Raw genomic sequence first — 20,792 nt, forward strand, 5'->3', positions numbered from 1 at the left:
CTTTCCTACAACACAGTCCCACTCACTGCAAAGCAGGACACAGAGTAGTTGACTTCGTATTCCCTTCACAGTCATTACCAGTCCTTTTTAGTAAAAGTATAAGACGTTACCTTGAAAAGGTTTAGACTGCACAAAACCTGTTAGAGAACACCGCTTTGCTCAGGGGGCGTCATGGGAACTCTATTTCAGTGAAAGGTTTGTTCAGCCAGATCTGGGGATCGTCTGTGGGACCAAAGATGTAACTAATTGCCATTGTTTACTAGCTGCTTTGAAATCTTCTTCATGGCAGGAAGGGATCGTTGAAGCTATGTCTGTCTTGACTTACTCCATATTGAGGAAAAAAAATTGTGTTTTTAGTTGTCTTGTTTTTAAAGACACTGGCAAGTTACATCAGTGACTTCAAGTGACAGACCAGTGACTGGCAAGTGACATCAGTGAAACAATTCTGCTCAAATGGAAATCCACTTTATTTCTATTTTCTGTCTTTTGGAAAGATGGGAAAACAGCTACACTCTTTTCCTTAAACTTGTAAATTTTCTCATTTGATCATTTAAAAACTGTAACCATAACTATTTATTGTGAGTTTTTCATGTGACTGGCTCAAATGTAATTGTGTTTTTCTTTTGAGTATTAATCCTTTAACCATGAATTTCTTCGGTATATACATATTTTTTTTCCAGTGCATAAGGCCCCAAAGGATATAATAAACCTGCTCCAAATTTGCAGAGTATAATGTTAACGGTGTTAAGATCATTTGATGTTTCTTAAATCTTCAAAATATGTTAATACATATCAAAATTATATCTTCCTTAAAATAAAATATTACTAGCTCTACCAAATGTCTAAGGTTTGTGTTTGTGAATTATCGGTGATTGAAACCAGACATTTAGTCATCTTTGTTACCTCCTAAATGTCCCTAAAATGTAGAGGGACATGATGTGTGTGGGTCACTGTCACATCTACAGTCACAATCCACCCATATGCAAGGAATGCTCTGTGTGTGTGTGTGTTTTCTTTTTGTACCTATTCTTATTCAGCATGTATGTGATGGGGCTGGAGCAAAGAAAAAAAAACATTTCTGACTTCTGGGGAAGATGGCAGAGTAGGAGGATCCTAGGTTCACCTCATCCCATGGATACACCTAGATAACAACAACCACACAGTGTAAAAAACCCAGAAAAATGGCCCGAAGCTGCCAGAACATACTCTCCACAGCTAAATATTGGGAAGAGGCCACAACTGAAAAGGGTAGGAAGGACAGAGACACAGTCAGGAGCCACACTGACCCACAGGACTATCCAGAGAGGTAAGGACACTGCTGGCATGGAGAGGGGAGAGCAGGAGGCCCTATACCAGGCACCCTAGGCGTAGGACACCCACACGGGGAAGACCAATCCCCATCACATTTGGCTTTGAAAACCAGAGAGGCCTAACTTGGATAGATCTTACCATCAGCGGAGCTTAACACCTGGATCTTCAAAAATCAGACAGCTCTGCTGGGGGACAGCTGGAGGGTGAGAGGAAACTGAGTCCCCACCCTTAAAGAGACAGCACAACAAACAGAATCACTCATACACAATATAGTAGAGAAGCAACAGCTTGAAAAATGCCTAGGATATGCAAAAAGATTTATTTACTGATCTCAGAGCATGTGGGATTTATCCCTGGAATGCAAGGGTGGTTCAATACTCACAAATCAATCAATGCGCTACATCACATCACTAAGAGAAAAGAGAAAAATCATGTGCTAATTTCAATAGATGCAGAAAAGGCATTTGAGGGGCACCTGGGTGGCTCAGTGGGTTAAGCCTCTGCCTTTGGCTTGGGTCATGATCTCAGGGTCCTGGGATCGAGCCCTGCTCAGCAGGGAGCCTGCATCCCCCTCCCCCCTCTGCCTGCCTCTCTGCCTACTTGTGATCTCTCTCTCTGTCAAATAAGTAAATAAAAGAAATTTGACAAAGAACAACATTCATTCATCATAAAAACCCTCAACAAAGTAGGTTTAGAGGGTCTATACCTCAACATAATAAGGACCATATATGAAAAACCCACAGCCAACATCATAGTCTGGTGAAAAATTCAGAGCTTTCTCCCTAAGATAAGGGACAAGTCAAAGATGTCCATTCTCACCACTTTTATTCAACATAGCCCTGGAAATCCAGCTACAGCAATCAGAGAAGAAAAAGAAATAAAAGGTTTCCAGATTGGAAAGGAAGAAGTAAAACTTTCACTATTTGCAGATGGCATTATTCTATATATAGAAAACCCTGAAGACTCCACCCAAAAACTACTGGAACTGATAAATGACTTCAGTAAGTTTGCAGGACACAAAATTAATATACAGACATCCATTGCATTTCTATACACTAATAATGAAGTAGCAAAAGAGCAAGTAAGAAAACAATCCCATTTACAATTTCACCAAAAATAATAAAATAGACAGGAATAAACCTAACCAAGGAGGTGAAAGACCTATACTCTGAAAACGATAAAGTATGAATGAAAGAAATTGAAGATGACCAACAAATGGAAAGACATTGCATGCTCATGGATTGGAAGAAAAAATATTGTTCAAGTGTACATACTACCGCAAGCAATCTACACATTTAATGCAATTCCTATCAAAATACCAACAGGCTTTTCTGCAGAACTAGATCCAATAATCTTAAAATGTGTATGGAACCACAAAGACTCCAAATAGACAAAGCAATCTTGATGAAGAAGATTAAATCTGGAGGTATCTCCATCCCAGATTTCAAGATATACTTTGAAGCTATAGTAACCAAAACAGTATGATACTGACACAAAAATAGACACATAAGATCAATGGAAGAGAAGAGAGAGCTCAGAAATAAACCCGCAATTATGTGGCCAATTAACCTTTGGCAAACGAGTAAAAAATATGCAATGGGATAAAGATAGAGTCTTCAACAAATCGTGTTGGGAACGATGGACAGCCACGTGCAAAAGAATGAAACTGGACTATTTTCTTACACCATAAACAAAAATGAACTCAAAACAGATTAAAGACCTGAATGTGAGACCTGAAACTATAAAAATCCTAGAAGAGAGCACAGGGAGTAATTTCTCTGATACCAGACTTAGCAACGTTTTTCTAGATTGGTCTCCTGAGGCAAGGGAAACAAAAGCAAAAATAAACTATTGGGACTACATCAAAATAAAAAGCTCCTGCAGAGCAAAGGAAACAACAAAACTAAAAGACAATAAAACCTACAAAATAGAAGATATTTGCATGTGACATATTTGATAAAGGGTTAGTATCCAAAATATAAATACACATACATCTCAATACCAAAAAAACCCAAATAATCCAATTAAAATGGGCAGAAGACATGAACAGACATTTCTCCAAAGAAGACATCCAGATGGCCAACAGACATACAAAAAGATGTTCAACATCACTCATCATCAGAGAAGTACAAATCAAAACCATAATGAGAGATCACCTCACACCAGTCAGAATGGCAAAAATTAAAAACACAAGAAACCAGTGCTGACGAGGACATGGAAAGAAGAGAACCATCATGCACTGTTGGTGACTGCAAACTGGTGCAGCCACTGTGGGAGACTGTTTGGAGGTTTGCCAAGAAATTAAAAATCGAGTTACCATATTAATTAGCAATTCCACTACTGGGAATTTACCCAAGAATAAGAAAACACTAATTTTGTAAAGATATAGGCATTCCTGTGTTTATTGATGAATTATTTAAAATAACCAACCTATAGAAATTGCCCAAGTGTCCATTGATAGATTAAAGGATAAAAAAGAGGTGATTTATATGTATATTTATAATGGAATATTATTCAGCCATAAAAAAAGAATGAAATCTTGTAATTTGCAACAGCATGGATGGACCTAGAGTGTATTGGGATAAGTAACATAAGTCAGTCAGAGAAAGACAAATGCCATATGATTTCACTCACATGTGGAATTTAAGCAATGAACCAAATAAGAAAAAAGGTGACAAACAAAAATACAGACTCTTAACTATAGAGAACAAACAGGTGGTCACCAGAGGGAGGTCAGTGAGGGGATGGTAGAGATGATGGGGATTAAAGGGTATATTTACCATGATGAGCACTGAGCAATGCATAGAATTACTGAACCACTGCTTTCTATACTGAAACTAATAACACTATATGTTAATTACACTGGAATTAAAGCTTTAAAAATGTTGTTTGAAAAGAGAAGACTATCTGTTAGACTATCAGGAATGATCTCATGAAATGGAGCCCAACCCTCACTCACCTCTATGTAATTGTACATGGACAGGTCTGAGATCGCGTGGTCATCCGGAATTCTCAATCTTGAATATTCAGGAAGACACACACCTTGGAGCCAAGTTGAATGATACATCATTTCCAATACAGTCTATGAAAATGTGCTGGCCTCTACACCAATCAAATTAAATGGTGGGACAAGTTGTAAAATACGGACAAGAATAGTACCTATGCCCCAAGTTTTCCATGGAGACCAAATGAGAAAACAGGGTAAAAAAAAGAGCAAGATGCCCAACACATACGAAGTGTTCACTAATGCTAGTTGAGTCTCATTGTCATAATCAGTATAGTTTTCTCTTCGCTCTGTAGTAACCAAGACCAGTGCTGACGGGATGTTCTGACATACGAAGCCTCTACTCCCTCCACCATCCCTATCACGTGCAGGTCCATCCCACCAGGGCTGAGGTGGGAGGAAACAAAATGTGTCTGGATCCAGAGCATCTGAGCAAGATGACTGGAAAAGGAAGGCAGAAAACCAAAAGAAGCTTACTCTGGACAGTCTCTTCTGATCCAGATACCAGTGTCCAAGGACTTCCTAAAACACCATCACACACAATTACTATGAACTCACTTTGTGCCAGACTCTTTTTAAAAAATTCAATTCAATTAAATTACTTTAATTAACATATTATGTATTATGTTTCAGGGGTACAGGTCTGTGAATCATCAGGCTTACACAATTCACAGCACTCTCCATAGCACGTACCCTCCCCAGTGTCCATTACCCAGTCACCCCATCCCTCCCCCTCCCCTCCAGCAATCCTCAGTTTGTTTCCCGAGATTAAGAGTCTCTTATGGTTGGTCTCCCTCTGTGGTCCCATCTTGTTTCATTTTCCCTCCCTTTCCTCCCAGAAGCCCACAATTCCCTGCCTCTCAAATTCATCATATCAGAGAGATCATATGACAATTGTCTTTGATTGACTTATTTCACTTAGCATAATACCCTCTAGTTCCGTCCACGTCATTGCAAATAGTAAGATTTCATTTTTGATGGCTGCATAGCATTCCATTGTAGATATATACCATATCTTCTTTATCCAGTCATCTATCAATGGACACTAGAAAATATTATGCTAAGAGAAGTAAGTCAACCACAGAAAGATAATCACCACATGATTTCACTTATATGTGGAACTTATGAAACAAAATAGAGGATCATAGAGGAAGGGAGGGAAAAATAAAATAAGATGAAATCAGAAAGGAAGACAAACCCTAAGAGACTCTAAGCTATAGGAAACAAAGTTATTGTTGCTGGAGGGGAGGTGGGGGGGTGAGGTAACTGGGGGTTGGACATTAAGGAGGGAAGATGTGGTCCATATACACGATGGAGTATTATGCCTCCATCAGAAAGGATGAATACCCAACTTTTGTAGCAACATGGACGGGACTGGAAGAAATTATGCTGAGCGAAATAAGTCAAGCAGAGAGAGTCAAGTATCATATGGTCTCACTTATTTGTGGAGCATAACAAATAACATGGGGGACATGGGGAGATGGAGAGGAGAGGGAGTTGAGGGAAACTGGAAGGGGAGGTGAACCATGAGAGACTATGGACTCTGAAAAACAAACCAGAGGGTTTTGAAGGGGCGGGGGGGTGGGAGGTTGAGGAACCAGGTGGTGGGTAATAGGGAGGGCACGTACTGCATGGAGCACTGGGTGTGGTGCAAAAACAATGAGTACTGTTACGCTGAAAATAAAGAAATAAAAACTAAAAAAAAAAAAAGGAGGGCACGTGACATAATGAGCACTGGGTATATGCAACTGATGAATCACTAAATTCTACCTCTGAAACTAATCAATAGAAAAGCTTTACACAAATGATTTTACTTAACTTTCACATCTCTCTGAAGTTAGTATTATTGTCCCCACTTTATGGGTGGAAAAGATAAAAAGAAAACCCAAGACTTCAAAAAGCTGAAACGACTTGCTCAAGGTCTTACAGCTAGTTGGTGAGTCAGGATGGAATCTGGGTGTAGACTTATTACAGCCAGTTCTCTAGATCCATCCCTCACCTGAACGGGGTCTAAATTCAGAGGTGGCCTTTGAGACCATGGATGTGGAGAAGCCGTAAAAGTTATCCGGGTCTCAGGCTACTGTTGGCCACTTCTTTTACAGCTGAAGTGGTGTCCATTTCATTTAGTTTAATTTCAGCATGACATATAAAAATCTTAAACTCCAGGGGCGCCTGGCTGGCTCAGTGGGTTAAAGCCTCTGCCTTCGGCTCAGGTCATGATCTCAGGGTCCTGGGATCGAGCCCCACGTCGGGCTTTCTGCTCAGCAGGGAGCCTGCTTCCCGCCTCTCTCTCCGCCTGCCTCTCTGCCTCCTTGTGATCTCTGTCTGTCAAATAAATAAATACAATCTTTAAAAAAAAGAAATCTTAAACTCCAGTATCTGTCAAATCAGTATCTTGGGTGGTGGGTGGAATCGGTTTCAACCACAGGCCGATGGGACGGGCAGCTGCAGAGCTGTTGAGGCAACAAGCAAGAAAACAATGGAGCTCTAATCGGAGTTTCTGGACGCAAGAGCAGTTTCCCCAGGTGGAAAGGGAGAGCAAGGAGCACGTTTTGGGCAAATGTTGGTCCTGGGAATTTCTTTCTTTGTGGGGATCACCGCACACACCTCCAGGTACAATCCTTAAAAGAAACTACGTTTCCCTCTCTGGGTGCTCCTTGTCTGACATGGTACCGGTGGCGTCGGCTGCTAACAGAAAAATTTACAGTCCTGGACAGGGAATACGTATCACGGGTTTGCCCTCAGCAGGGGTCAGAATCGGGTCCACAATTGATCAGCGGCGCTAGTCCATGTCTGTCTGACAGACTTTACTTACTAAAGTCATTATTGAATTTGTCCATTAATTCATCAAATACCAAGCAGTCTTCAAAGCCCTAAAATAAGAAAGAATGGAGAAAAGTAAACTGGATAGAATGAAAGCTTCTGAGTAATTTTGAACAGAATTTCCACTGGTGAGTATAAGTCATGGGATGTTTGCCTTCAACCCCCACACAACAGCGGCTTGGTCACATTTGGCATTAAATTATGATTATAAAGACCATCGACGGCATTCTTGATGGTTTGTCTTTGCCTAATGCCTGTTGACCATAATGATTTGGAATTTGATCAAAATTTTAAATTATTCTTGCAACTTTAATGGATTCCGTGGCTCCGTTAAGAAGCGACAGTAATTGTATTGCTCTACCATGAGTATTTGAGTCATATTTAAACGGTTCTGGTCTTTAAGCTTCACATTTAGAGCAATTAACGGCAGGATAGAACTCTCGTATTCATTCAGTTCCTTTAAGCCAAAGACTAAAGCAAATTTCCAATGTCACAGAGTCCACAAAATTAACCCTAATAATGTTCTCCACACAATGCAATAGGGCAGAAGAAAGTCAAAAGCTAGGTTTCCTGCTTTCTAGGAATTCAAACTATGGCTTTAGAGACAATATTAAAAAAATGTAAAGTTAAAAAAACATTTTTCACATCAATTATAGGATTACATCTGAAACAAATAAACATACTTGTCATCTATATAGACTATCAATGTTAGAGGAAGTTAGAGATGCAAAATACCATACAGGCTGATAATAACACTTTTCAGCTCTTGACTTAATTAATTCATTTATTTCCCCAAGAACCTCTATGCTGTAGGCACTATTGAAAACCCATTTCAGAGACAAGGAAGGAAAAGTAAGGTTAAGTCAGCTGAACAAGAACATATTCTAATAAATCCCGGAGCCAGGGTTGGAACTGGGCCTTACACTGCGAGGGCCGGGGCCCTTATCCACTATCCTAAAGTTGGTATGTTCTTGGGTTTTTGTAAAGTGTTTACCACTGCTTTGTGGAAAATGTGTTTAGATTTATAGCCTATTTACACTCAGAATAGATCCCCATCACCAAAACAATGAGGGCTGTGATTACAGAGCTACCAGTTATCAAAAACACACAAAATAATTGTTGGTCTAGATAACTAATCTTGGATTCCTTGAAATTAATGTTGCATATCTGAGCACTCCTTCCCTTCAGAAATATTTTTGCTAGCCAGAACAATAAAACTTCCATGAAAGCAGTAGTATTCAACATCAAATCTATTTCATAGTCTTATTCAGCTCTGTCAATTGTGTTTTCCTTTCCTTCAGAGAGGAAAAGTAGAAGGGCTCCTGGGTGGCTCAGTCGCTAATCGTCTGCCTTCGGCTCCGGTCATGATCCCAGGGTCCTGGGATCAAACCCCGAAGGAAGCCTGCCTCTCCCTCTCCCACTCCCCCTGCTTGTGTTCCCTCTCTTGCTGTGTCTGTCAAATAAATAATACTTAAAAAAAAGAAAAAAAAAAAGGAGAGAAAACAACAGTTTGGGCTCTTTTTCTTTTTTGAGCCTAACATTTATATATTTATGTATAATCGCTTAAAAATTTTTTTTAATTAAGCCTTGAATTGCTGACAGTCAAGTTCCCAAATTTCAAGCTATCAATGTATTTTCTAACTGCGCAGAAAACCACTTTACGCTCTACTGCTTTTTCCTAGGGGAAATCCCGGGATCAAGCACCCCAAGCCTTGACTCTAGGTAGTGATCCGTCTGAACAGCTGGGAGGACTGTGGGACTGACTGTTTGCTCAGGCATTATGCGGCGACAGTTTTAGGCACGCTCGTTATTTATGCTTTTTTAGTTGAGACCGACTGACTTGGGGAGAAAGGACTTACCGCATTCATTCCTTGCCCAAAAAAGGGCACAGAGGCGTGAGCTGCGTCCCCCATCAGCACACAGTGTGACTTCAAGTGAAAAGAAGAGCACTTCACAGAAATCATGGGCTGCGCCGGCAGCAGGAAGAAATCTCGTAGCAGGGCTTGCCTTCGGAAGGAAACGACCAGAAGTGAGCACCTGAGACTGGGTGTTAAAACCTGCACCATTCTTTCGGAGGTACTGACTTCATTACCATTGGGTTTTATTGTGAAACAAGACAAAAATGGCAGGAAGTAAACAGGAAAGGGAGAAACTGAAGTTTCTTCTAGTTCCTGAAATTCCATTGTCCTAATCACCTGTTCTGTCGTCATCAGGGCTAATCACATCCAACCAGGACAAGTCTGCATTTCAAGAACCCGAAATACACCTGTGTCAGGTGTCATGAAATTTTCCTGCAATTTTCAGCTGTTCTGGTGTGTTTTAGGTTTTAATGGAAAAACTGAGAATGACATGCGTCGGGTTCAAGCCACACAAACCAAAATTAAAATGAACACTGCGCTGCTTCCAGGAAGACTCTGGGTTCCAGGGAGGGACGATGGGGACAGAGGGACTTAGTGAGACCCAGTGACGAGCCCCTGGGGAGGGAGGCATTGACAGGGGGCAGAGGAGTCATAGGTCATAAACCAGACAGCTCACAAGCTAGCTACAAGCTAGGGGGCTCTGTGCTGAATGATCTGTAGGCATGAACTCATCCAGTCCTCTCAACCCTTTGGGGCTGGTATTGCTATGCACGGCCATGTTTCCACAAGGGCCCTGCGAGCTAGGAAAGTGAACCTAGCTGTTAAGTGAGGACCCACGCTTGCACCTGCTGGGCCTTGGACCTATGTGTCCACCAGCAGAGGGAAGCACAGTCCCGCTTTGCAGAACACCAAACTCGAAGGGCCTGAGAGCCCTCACCAGGGGCAGAAAGGCCTGGGGACATGGGTGTCTAATGGGTGACTTGTGTTTCCCAGGGAAACTGGCCCTAGCATGGGGCTTTCTGAACCCTTGCTCACAGCACAACATCTGCTTTGGATCTTTGCTCTAAGGGAGGCTTCCTGTCCAGGACCGGCCACATGTGATCAAAACGGAAGTAAGGGGCACCTGGGTGGCTCAGTGGGTTAAATCCTTTGCCTTCGGCTCAGGTCTGATCCCAGGGTCTGGGATCGAGCCCCATACTGGGCTCTCTGCTCAGCAGGAAGCCTGCTTCTCCCTCTCTCTCTCTGCCTGCCTCTCTGCCTACTTGTGATCTCTGTCTGTCAAATAAATAAATAAAATCTTAAAAAAAAAAAAAAAAAGGAAGTAAGATGCTTGGACTTTATTTGAATTTTGGTTAACTCAGACCAGTGGAGAGAAAGGCATACCTGCACATCTCAAAACTTACTCTCCGATTAGAGGGATGGAATCTGCAAAGTACTTCTGGAAGAAATCCAGCACATCACTGTTGGTTACAAGTTTTTCAAACTCTTCAAAGGGCATGAACAAAGTACACGTGAAAGATTTATTCTGCGAGAAGAAGAGGAAGAGTGTGAAAGAAAGTAGTCTTGGGTTCTTGCTGTGGCCGAGGGACACCCGGCAGAAACATCTGGGCTGGTGGGAAACAGAGCCTGGCTCTCTCCCCTCACTCCCGGAGAAAAGCCCCACCAAGTCCCAGGTGCTCCCCAGCTTCTCGCTCACCAGAATTTCTACACGGTAAACCTCAGCCATTTCACCAAGCAAACACCACCCTCCTTAGATTACTAATTGCAAACACTATGCTCCTTGGATGAATAATCAGCTGGTTGGATTGAATTTTGCCTCGTTTTCCTGTCTCTTGCTCCCCGTCAGATGACAGTGGGAGGCATAGGACCCCAGCATTGCTGCCAAGGGACAAAAGAAGGCCAACCAGAGGAATACTTATTTAGGTCTAGAGAGCAAAAAAATTCTCTTGGGTCTAACGAAAGAACAGTCAGCGCCCTTTTTGACAAAGTATATCCCAACGTCCTGGACACCTCACAGGCTGGGAGGACTGTCCCGTGTAGAGCCCGAAGCTCTTTGGCTTCGTCTGAAGGCCATTACAGGACAGGCACCACCACACAGAAATTGCCACTTGTCACTTACATGTGTTCCATCTTGTCTCCACTCTAAGTAACTGGAATTCCTTCTGGCTTTTCCTCAGGAATCCCAAAGTTTCAATGATCTAATCACTAAACAGACTGAACGACGATGCCAGGAATACACACGCTGAGTGTGAGAGTAACTGGGCACACACACCAGTAACTGGGCACACACACCAGAAAACTTTAGTGACAGATGCAAAATTACATTGATAAACTCTATATTACCAGGTTAGGAAGCGCAATCATCATAAAGGTATTTCGAGGCCAAATATGCAGGTAATTAGGCTCCATGGCGTACTGTAAGGGGAAGAAATTGTATTTGTGTTGGATTAGAGCTCTAAGACAGCAGATCTAGAAAATTGACTCTGCTTGACTGTTTCTGTAGTGATTCAAAGAGTATCACACACTAGGTGATATGCACACCTACTGCTATTTAGGGTAGAAATTATCGTAAAAATGCTTTCTGTCCTGTCTTTAGAAATTCATATAACTTAAGTGGGTTCTTGATACTAGACAAAATTCAATCACACACACACAGACACACCCCCCACATACATGCATATACATATACATTACACACACACACACACACGTAAACTATATATTTCTATGTCCACATACGTGTGTGTGTGTGTGGTATTTTATACTTTATTTTTCACCTTACTTGGGGACTTATTCATATGAACAGAAAGGACCTAAGTTTAAATTTCATGGGCAAAATAAAATTTTACCAACAAGCCTCTTACCACTTGCTTCCTACAACATATATAATAGAAGGAAGTCTTTTGTTTTTAGAGACCCCACACCAACCCGACAGCAGTCTGAGTCAGTCTGGATTGCTTGGGCAGATCAACCAACCCAAAGACCCAGCCGAACCTAATCCTGGAGGTTCCTCGGGGTATGACACACAGAAAAACATGTAATCCGTTTCCAACCACTTCAAGTACGTGTTACTTGAAATTGTGACACCAAGAATAATATTTTGATGTTCATGCATATTTCACGACTCTAGAAAATAATCCTTTAAAATTTCAGCTTCTTCATTATCAAGTCATCAACTTGATATAAAGATATCAACAGATATCTTTATCCAAGAGCTCCAGGAATCCCCCCTGGGCCCTCACCACAAGTCTCTCCAAACAGGAAATGTGAGCGAAACAAAACAGGTGCTTGCTATGCTTTGAGATGAGCGTCCCACCCAATTCTCTAAGCACCCCTCCCCAATATGGGAGTTTCCTAAGATTGTTTTGAGACCATATTAAAATACTCCCAGGTCTGAATCCCTTTGCTATGTCAAAACAGTGTTTTGTTTTGTTTTGTTTTTTAAGAGCAGAGACTTTTCGTAAACCACTAATCATCACGACGAAATATGAACCCCTACAAAAACTAAATGGTGATCTTAAATCTACGTTAGGAGGCATGAGTCTACTCAAGTCTGCGGCAATTTTTCAACAGAATCCTAGTATCTTATTACCCAGAATTATCAGATCCTGGGCCATGAGAACAAGGCTCCCTTGAAAACTGTAAAATTAGCACTTCAGAGTTACTAAATACTTTCGCAACCAGGAGGAAGAAATAAACAGTGATTCAGTGTTAATACGGACTTGACCGGCTGATACAGTTTGGCACGTACCTGGTATGTTACTAGCACTATATCACAAATTTACTAGCTCTTTTATAGACATCTGAATTTCAATCAGAGAGACTGCACCTGTACCTTAAAAACGGATGTTGTCTATGCAAATCAAATTTTAACAAATGTTGTTTACTTATATTTGCCTATAAGCCAAGATCCTTACTGGTTTTGTTAGTACTTTGATTTCCCTTAGTAAGTTCCTACATTTATTTGCTTGTGACAATATTAAACATACCTAGGCTGTACTTGCCTCAGGCCAAACTGGGCCAAACTTGGGAACCCAGAAATGAGAAAAATGAAGTGGAAGTCTCTTTGTAATGACTTGCTATTAGCTTTATCTAATGACTATTATTTGAAATAATCATGGGTATAAGAGGTCTGGATTGTTGGTATACAGAAAGGTTCCAAACCCATTTTTTGTCTCCCAAGAAAAAACAGAAAAGTGACATGATTATATCAGACAAATTCCCTGTGCATTTTTAGGGTTCTGGTGATGCGTCTTCTTTCCTGGCCACTCAGGAAAACGTATCTTGAAGGCAAGGGAGAGAAGTGATATTACTAGGGGGATATTTGCACACCCAACTTGTCACGTCTTACGAAGGACCATGACAGACCTCAGCATTCATCCACAGACACCGCCAAGAACAAGTGCACTAGGGTTCTGTGTCTTCCCTGGCCCCAGGGGTGGGGGGGGGACTGTGGGAAGGAGCCAAAGAAGGGTAAGAACCTACATCCCCATTCTTGGGCGGGATCATGAGCTCCATGTACCCGTGAGGAATGTACAGCTGACTGTAATCAAAGCGGGGTTTCTTCATGAAGTGGCTTCGGACAGTGGAATAGGCTCCGTCGCACCCTACAATGAGGTCGTAAGTGACATCTATGGGAACTTCGTCACATCTGAAAAATAACATGTAATCATTAAAAGAAACTGTCCAGGGGCACCTGGGACCTTAAAAAAAAAAGAAAGAAACTGTCTAGTGGTAAAAATGGTGATGTTCATCTACTTGGGTGTAAAAAGTAGCAGCTCAGGGGGGCCACGGCTCTGCTGTACAAAGGCAGAGGTTTAACCACTGAGCCACCCAGGTGCCCCAAGATGGCTAAGTTTTAAGATGCATTTGAGGTCATGGCAAGAGGTATCTGCGAAGGGGCCGAACAGGAAAAGAGCACAGATTAGGGTCGCAATAAGGATGGAGAGTGACGAGAGTGAAGACAGAGGAACAGACTAGAGAGGCTTGTTTTAGCGAAGTGACTCTCCAAGTGTTTGCTGAACGGACTGGGAATCCATGACACGTCCTAAGAATGGGACATGGGGCTGGGAGCTTCAGAGGAAATGCAGGCAGCCAAGGAGGCAGCCAAGTCGTTTCCGAAAGAGGAGAGGAAATGCCAGGCCGCATTTCAGGGGGGTCATCTGTTTCAAGGACAGAAAGCCTTTGAAGGGGGAGAGGGGGGCATGGGTGTGGGACACGGCAGGACCCTGAACAAGCACAAGAATCAAGAAGAACCACTGGTGTTGGTGTTCAGAAGGCAGCCCAGGCTGGTTTTCGATCTGATCCTTTGAATCCCTTTTAGTAATCATTTAACTCTTTCAAAGAAGCCAGAGAACAAAGTGTACAGTTTTCCACGCCAAGCCTTCACCTCGGCAGTCAGCCGCGCACCCACCCCCCCCCCCCGGGATTACCCGAGCACTGTGATCGCTCCCTCCTCAGGATTACACTTCAACAGCCTGTGGCCAAAGTGCACCTTCACGTTGGGGTATTTCTCAACAGCTGAGGAGACAAAGAAGAAAACCAAATAGAAATGAAATTCCAATTCTCGTTTCACTTCATCAAATTGAAATTTGATTTGGCAAATGTTCCAGGATCATTTGGTAGTAAAAATCAACTATCCTCAGCAACCCCCCCCAAAAAAAAATCCAACCAATTCCATTATGCAAATTTTTACATTGCTATGATGGAAAAGAAAGAGGCGGCACGTATTTTAAACGTTGTCTCTGACCTAAGACTTTACTTGTGATTAGAGATACTCAGCTAGGGGCGCCTGGGTGGCTCAGTCAGTGAAGTGTCTGCCTTTGGCTCAGGTCCTGCTCCCACAAACCTGGGATCAAGCCCCGCATTGGTTCTCTGCTCATCAGGAAGCCAGCTTCTCCCTCTACCTGCTGCCCCTTCCCCTGCTCATGCTCTCTCTCTGTCAAATAAACAATAAATCTAAAACAAAATCTAAAAAAAAAATAAAATAAAATCTAAAAAAACCCACAGCTATTTTTTATTTAAATGTATACTAAGATAGCTCAAAGAAGTTTCCACAGAACAATAGTCCTGGAATATGCTTCGTAATAAAAACCATTTTGTGGTCAAAGCCATTAGCAAGATGCTAACACTCTGACCCCCGAGCTGCGCGGTCCTGGTCCTCAGCCCCATGTGGCTAGTCTGAATGGAGATGAACTGCACACAGTGGGTTTCGGCAACTCAATACCCTCCCCCCCCCAAAGTCTCATGAATAACTGTGTTCTGTTGATTACACATTGAAATGATAATACTTTGGATATATTCGGTTAAAATATATCGTTAAAGTTAACTTGGTTCTTTTTTGGTTTTTACATGTGGTTACTAAAACAGTTTCAATCACACAGGGGTCTGCCATCTGTGGCCAGGTAGAAAATCCACAATGCAGACCATCAGAGAAAGACTGTAAGAAAACTTACAAAATTTGTTTCCTGCAGAATTTATCACATTTTCGTGACCACGTGCCTTTTTCTGCTCGCTTCGCTTAACAATTATTAACACACACACCCCCAACACACACAGTGAACCATGGAACAATCCTACATGGAGTGCAGGGCAAGGATTTCGTTCTGAGGCTCCGGAGTGGGGGGCCGGTGCTGTTTGGTGGGGAGCCAGCGTTTGCGCCTGCAGCCCGCGGCGCACGCGTGTGTGTAGAGGAATGAAAGCCGTCTGAAACAATTTCTATGCCAAAGGACGTTTAGGAGCGAAGAGAGGCCGTGTTCATTTCCTTCACGAGTTTGTGGCATTTCTGAAACGACACAGCGTGCAGCACATTCCTAAGGAAAACCGGGGCTGGGGCTTCCGGTCTGTCCACCAAGGTCAGTTCTTCCCCGGCGGTGGCTCCCACTGACAGCAGATGTGTCCCGTGTCACGCGGAGGCGCCGATGCTCGCGGATAAGGGCATGGACTTTGGAGTAGGGGCCCAAGCTCCAGCCCGGACTTCATCACTTATTAACCATGTGGGCTGCTGCGGGGTCGGGGGGAGCTCTGGAAACCTCCTTCACCACCTGTAGAACAGGGAAAAGAGCTCCCGCCCCACAGAGCTGTTGGGAGGGTCTATAAATCAATGCATACAGAGCAATGAACATACTTCTGGGGCCTCAGTGAATGTTTGCTCTCATTTTTATCTTAATAAATTCAGAGGATGCTCTAAAGAGATTGTCTTAGGTCTGCTATAGGCCACTTTTTAAAAAGCTGTTTTGGGACTTCTGGAGATCGGTATGAGTATATCTAGCAACTATCTACACCTTCCCGACCCCCCCAACATCTAGTCATCCAAAGGAGAGTCTTGCAAATATAAGTAAAGAAGTGGAATTAGGAAGGATACTAAGCCCTATCTCTGAAGTCCCCTGGTGAGTCAGCAGGAGTGAGCTTCGCAGATGACTCCCGCCACTTCAGTTCAATTCAACAGACACGCTGCAAACTCACGCTGGATAGGGGCTGTGGAAAAACACAGGTAAACCACGGAGCATCGCTGCTCTCCAAAACTCAAGAGGCTGCCGGAATGCACAGAGGAACTGATGGTAGAAATTACTCAAGGGTAATGCTCGGCAGGGAATGGACCTGATTAGCACAACGCTGAGGAGGAGAAAAAATCTATTGTGGTCACGGGCTACCTGGCAGGTGACTGGACTGATTACCCAGCTACAGATTTACTTTGCAGTTCAGCGGCTTGTCCATGAATGGGTTGGTCGTCACACATGTACATCTCAGAGCAGATTTCACAACTTCCTCTTTTTCAGCCTCCTTGGCCGTCTATCTCCTTGGTCGCCTACAAAAGCACGGGCCTCCATCTTCCTCACTGGTGCCCCCCCAACCCCCGGGCTCTAGCTCAGTCTACTGCTTAGTTGCTGTGCCCAGGAATTACCATGGTACCCTAAAGACCACTACCCCATCCAGCCTCCAGCTTCTGCTCTTCATGTGTCTATAGTGTGGGGCTCACTGTGCCCCTGGGCAAGTCCTTCGAGGGTATCTGCTCTTCTTCTGATCCACGAGGTCTTTAGGGAGTGAGCACTCACTTGTTCCAGTACTGAGAAGATAGCAGGACTTGAATGTGTGATGGGCATATGACTTTTATTGAGATCAGCCATAAGATGAGAGAGAGAGAGAGACGCAGAAGGATCCAGCGCTCCTCTTTTTCAAGAAGGGCTTTGGGCTGTACATAGCCTGTGCAAATAACACATGGGTAACCCAGGAAAAGGAATCACAAAAGCAAATCCCAGTAAATCATGGGACAAGGTTAGTTAGGCTCATGTACTTTACTGAAATGACAACTGCTGAGTAAAATGCTGGACTCACCCGTCAGAAGTTCCTGGTTTAGATTTGCTCGGCTTATGGAAAGAATGTACTGCAAGAAAAATACAGTAGATACTGTTTACTTCTGGAGAATGGACAAATAACGTTTCACAGTATTTGCTCAGCAATAGGAAATACCTAGCAGAAGGTTGCAAGCTTAGTTTTGTAGTCATTTAGCTAAGGAGCCTTTAAAAAAAAATAAACACTTTAACCAAATACATACAAAACAATGTTCAAGTTTAAACTTGGGCTTTTTCAGGTTTGATACGACAAAAAATGTCAAAAAAAATAGCAAAAAAAATGTTATTTTCACTAAGATAGTTTTATTTTGACAACATCTCATAAATCTTCTATTTTCATCTTAGGGCTCCAAACAGAGCTGTTGGAAAAGCTTCAGTAATGACAGCATCACTAGAATAAATATACTATTTCCTAAAGACACTACTTTGTTGTTTTAAAGATTTTTTTTTATTATTATTGATTTGAGGTGGGGGGAGTGAGTGAGAGAGAGCGCATGAGCTGGAGGGGAGAAGCAGAGGCAGAGGGAGAAGCAGGCTCCCCGCTGAGCAGGGAGCCCCATGCAGGGCTCAGTCCCAGGACCCTGGGACCTGAACAGAAGGAAATTGCTTAACTGAGCCACCCAGACGCCCCGAAAGAGACTACTTTGAAGGCGCTTATTTCAAGAAAGAAGAGGGGAAGTACTGGATCAGCCCTCCCTGGGACACATGTTTGTTTTTTCTGACTTTATGGGACAATTCAGCAGGGCTGACTGTTCCTTGAGGCACAGAGGGAACAATGCCTAGGACGCACATATTTAAGGGGTCCATGAAAATGTTTTGATTTTAGTTGATACTAAACTCAGAAGAAAAAAATGTAATGAATACACGAGGATAAATCCAGCCTGACTGATCTCTATACCAATGCAATCATAAAAGCTAATTTTTAATATTTATTGTTTCAGAGAGAGACGTACCCACGAAAACAAAAGTGCCCAGAGCCCACAAAAGTCGAAATGGGGACTTGCAATTCAGGGTGAGTCTAGTCTTTACAAATTTAAAGCATATGTCTCCCAAATTTAGAAACATTGCATCATTTAATGCAAATATGCTAATTTATAAATCTTCCGTTCATCCGAAAGTAGACATTTAAAATTAACAGCTAAATCAAGAGTTGGTGTAAAAACAACTCCGTCATGCTACAAAGACAATGACTGAAGACACAACTTCCTATGTCTTTGCTATAAATTAATATTAACAGGACTTCTTCATTCTCTGCCTCTTTGATCTGGTTTCCACTCTTATGTGTCATTAATCCCCTCATTTCAGTGGAAACCACACTTGTTATTCAGAGTATGTTAGGAAACATTTAAATTAGGAAGGCTCATCTACGTGGGGGAAATAGTCTTTCCATCTCAGTCGGGAGGTGTGGTTGACCCCTGTATCATCTGGGAACTGGTCCTGTCCAGAGAATCCCTGTCCATTCCCCCCGGGGTCCGGGAGCAGTCTTGTGTCATAAGCAAAAGTTAGAGCCTCTTCCATCACGCCTCACTTCTCCAATGCCTCTTCTAGTGCTCGCTTCGGCAGCACATATACTTCTCCAATGCCTCTTCTAAAAGGTTGATCGTATGAAGAAAAAATATGAATGAGAACAGACAAGTCTTCACAGCACACACCAATCACACCGTCGTGTGGTTCTCCTTGGACTTGGGCAATGTCTCTCCGTAAAACTGGGGGAAAACCCTCATCTCTGATGAAGGCTACAGAGAAGTAATTCTCATATTCCTGCTCCAGATTTCCGATCTGGATAACTTTATCGAACTTATTTATCAAGACAAAAACAGGAAAAAAAAGAACACTCGTCGTCTTCTGGCAGCCGTGTGTTTCAAGTCACAGCTCAAATGATGACAATTTAACCTATTTTATGAGTCATGTGTCAACGGTCCTTCCTCATCACAGTGCGTTTGTATAATTCTGTGTCTTTTTCCTAGCCATGTAGTGGAGTAATTATCAATGCATGGGACATTATTAATCCAACATGGAAACTACTTGCTGTTGCCGCTCAGTGATTCGACTGCATCTGACTGACTAAATTGTTTCAAATGAAACTTCACGAAGGTCCTTAATAAAATTAAGCAGTAATCACAGAAAAAAAAAAAAAGAACAAACAAGCGAGGAAAGATAAAGTGGCCCTGGTAATCAAAACCATTATTGGGGCGCCTGGGTGGCTCAGTGGGTTAAGGCCTCTGCCTTCAGCTCGGGTCATGATCCCAGGGTCCTGGGATCGAGCCCCACATCGGGCTCTCTGCTTAGCTGGGAGCCTGCTTCCTTCTCTCTCTCTGCCTGCCTCTCTGCCTACTTGTACTCTCTATCTGTCCAATAAATAAATCTTTAAAAAAAAACATTATTAATAAAACCTAAAGGAAGTTTGAGAATCTCCTTGGGATATTTGTACAAGAGCGTCCAGCAGATTTTCGAGTATATTAGAAAAACATGCTTCTGCTCTAAATTCCAAAAGCCTACAAACGTGGATGTTTTCTAGTAAGGGGGCGCTACTTGGGGAGCTAGGGTGGGTGGGGGATGGGTGACATTGGTGACGGGGATTATACAGGGTATTACAGGGAATTGCCGAATCGCTGTATTGTACAACGAAAACTGATATAACGCCGTATGTTAACACACTGGAATTAAATAAAATATAATAAATACATTTTTCTGTATCATTAAAAAAAATGGGGATTTCTGACCTACTCTGTATATCAAGGAATATTTTGATAGTTCCCAGGGCAATTTGGGAGGGACAGGGCAGGAACCAGCAAGACTTGGAAGAGTCTGGACCCGGTCGGGGAGAAAGGGCAGAGATAACAGGCAGAGGGGGGAGGCTCAGAGAAGTGGGGAGGCCAATGCAGGGGGCACTCCCTGAGGATTTGAAGAAATCCTGGGGTCACCGGGAGGGCTTTGCATTTCCACAGGCTGTGGAATTGAGCGATTCAAAAACAATTTTATGTTTTTCCTAAAGGACGTTCCGTGTTCGACCCTGTTATAAAAGTAACATCGCAAACCAAAGGAAGAGGCGGCCGCAAATTTAGCATTCACTGAGTTCTTAAGAATTGAGAAGGGTAGGATCCGTGGGCAAGCAATCATTTCCTACTTCCTCTAATGTGTCGAAGGCCCCAGATGGAAACTCCCACCAACACCTTCACTCTCTTGGGCGTCCGTGAAGAGGAAGCTGCCCCCGCTCCTCCCCTGGAGCTGGGGGTAAGGAAGCCAGTTTGAGGCTCAAGTCCAAGTCGCTCTGTTCATCTAACTTCCCTGACGTTCTGAACCATGTCTTCCTCCTCTGTCTACTCACACTTTATTGGCTCAATCTCTCGGGGGCTAAGAGGGGTGATGCTGGAATTGGTCTACTTGGCTCCTTCCCTGTGAATCCAAGACGAAGTGGGAGGGTTACCTTGGTCACTCTCAATT

General features: G+C 42.9%; 1 protein-coding gene across 1 annotated transcript in view; it reads right to left on the reverse strand.

Moving 5' to 3' along the window:
• The window catches only part of KMO (kynurenine 3-monooxygenase), a 43,205-nt gene that overhangs the window by 1,993 nt on the left and 20,420 nt on the right, over positions 1-20,792 (reverse strand). Inside the window, 8 exon segments of the mRNA XM_045983684.1 lie at positions 4,271-4,353; positions 7,131-7,188; positions 8,998-9,145; positions 10,401-10,522; positions 11,341-11,412; positions 13,483-13,648; positions 14,430-14,517; positions 17,332-17,380. Of these exon segments, the coding sequence (XP_045839640.1) occupies positions 4,271-4,353; positions 7,131-7,188; positions 8,998-9,145; positions 10,401-10,522; positions 11,341-11,412; positions 13,483-13,648; positions 14,430-14,517; positions 17,332-17,380 (786 nt within the window).

The sequence above is a fragment of the Meles meles genome, chromosome 17, assembly GCF_922984935.1.
Source record: "Meles meles chromosome 17, mMelMel3.1 paternal haplotype, whole genome shotgun sequence".
In the NCBI taxonomy this organism is placed as follows: Eukaryota; Metazoa; Chordata; class Mammalia; order Carnivora; family Mustelidae; genus Meles; species Meles meles.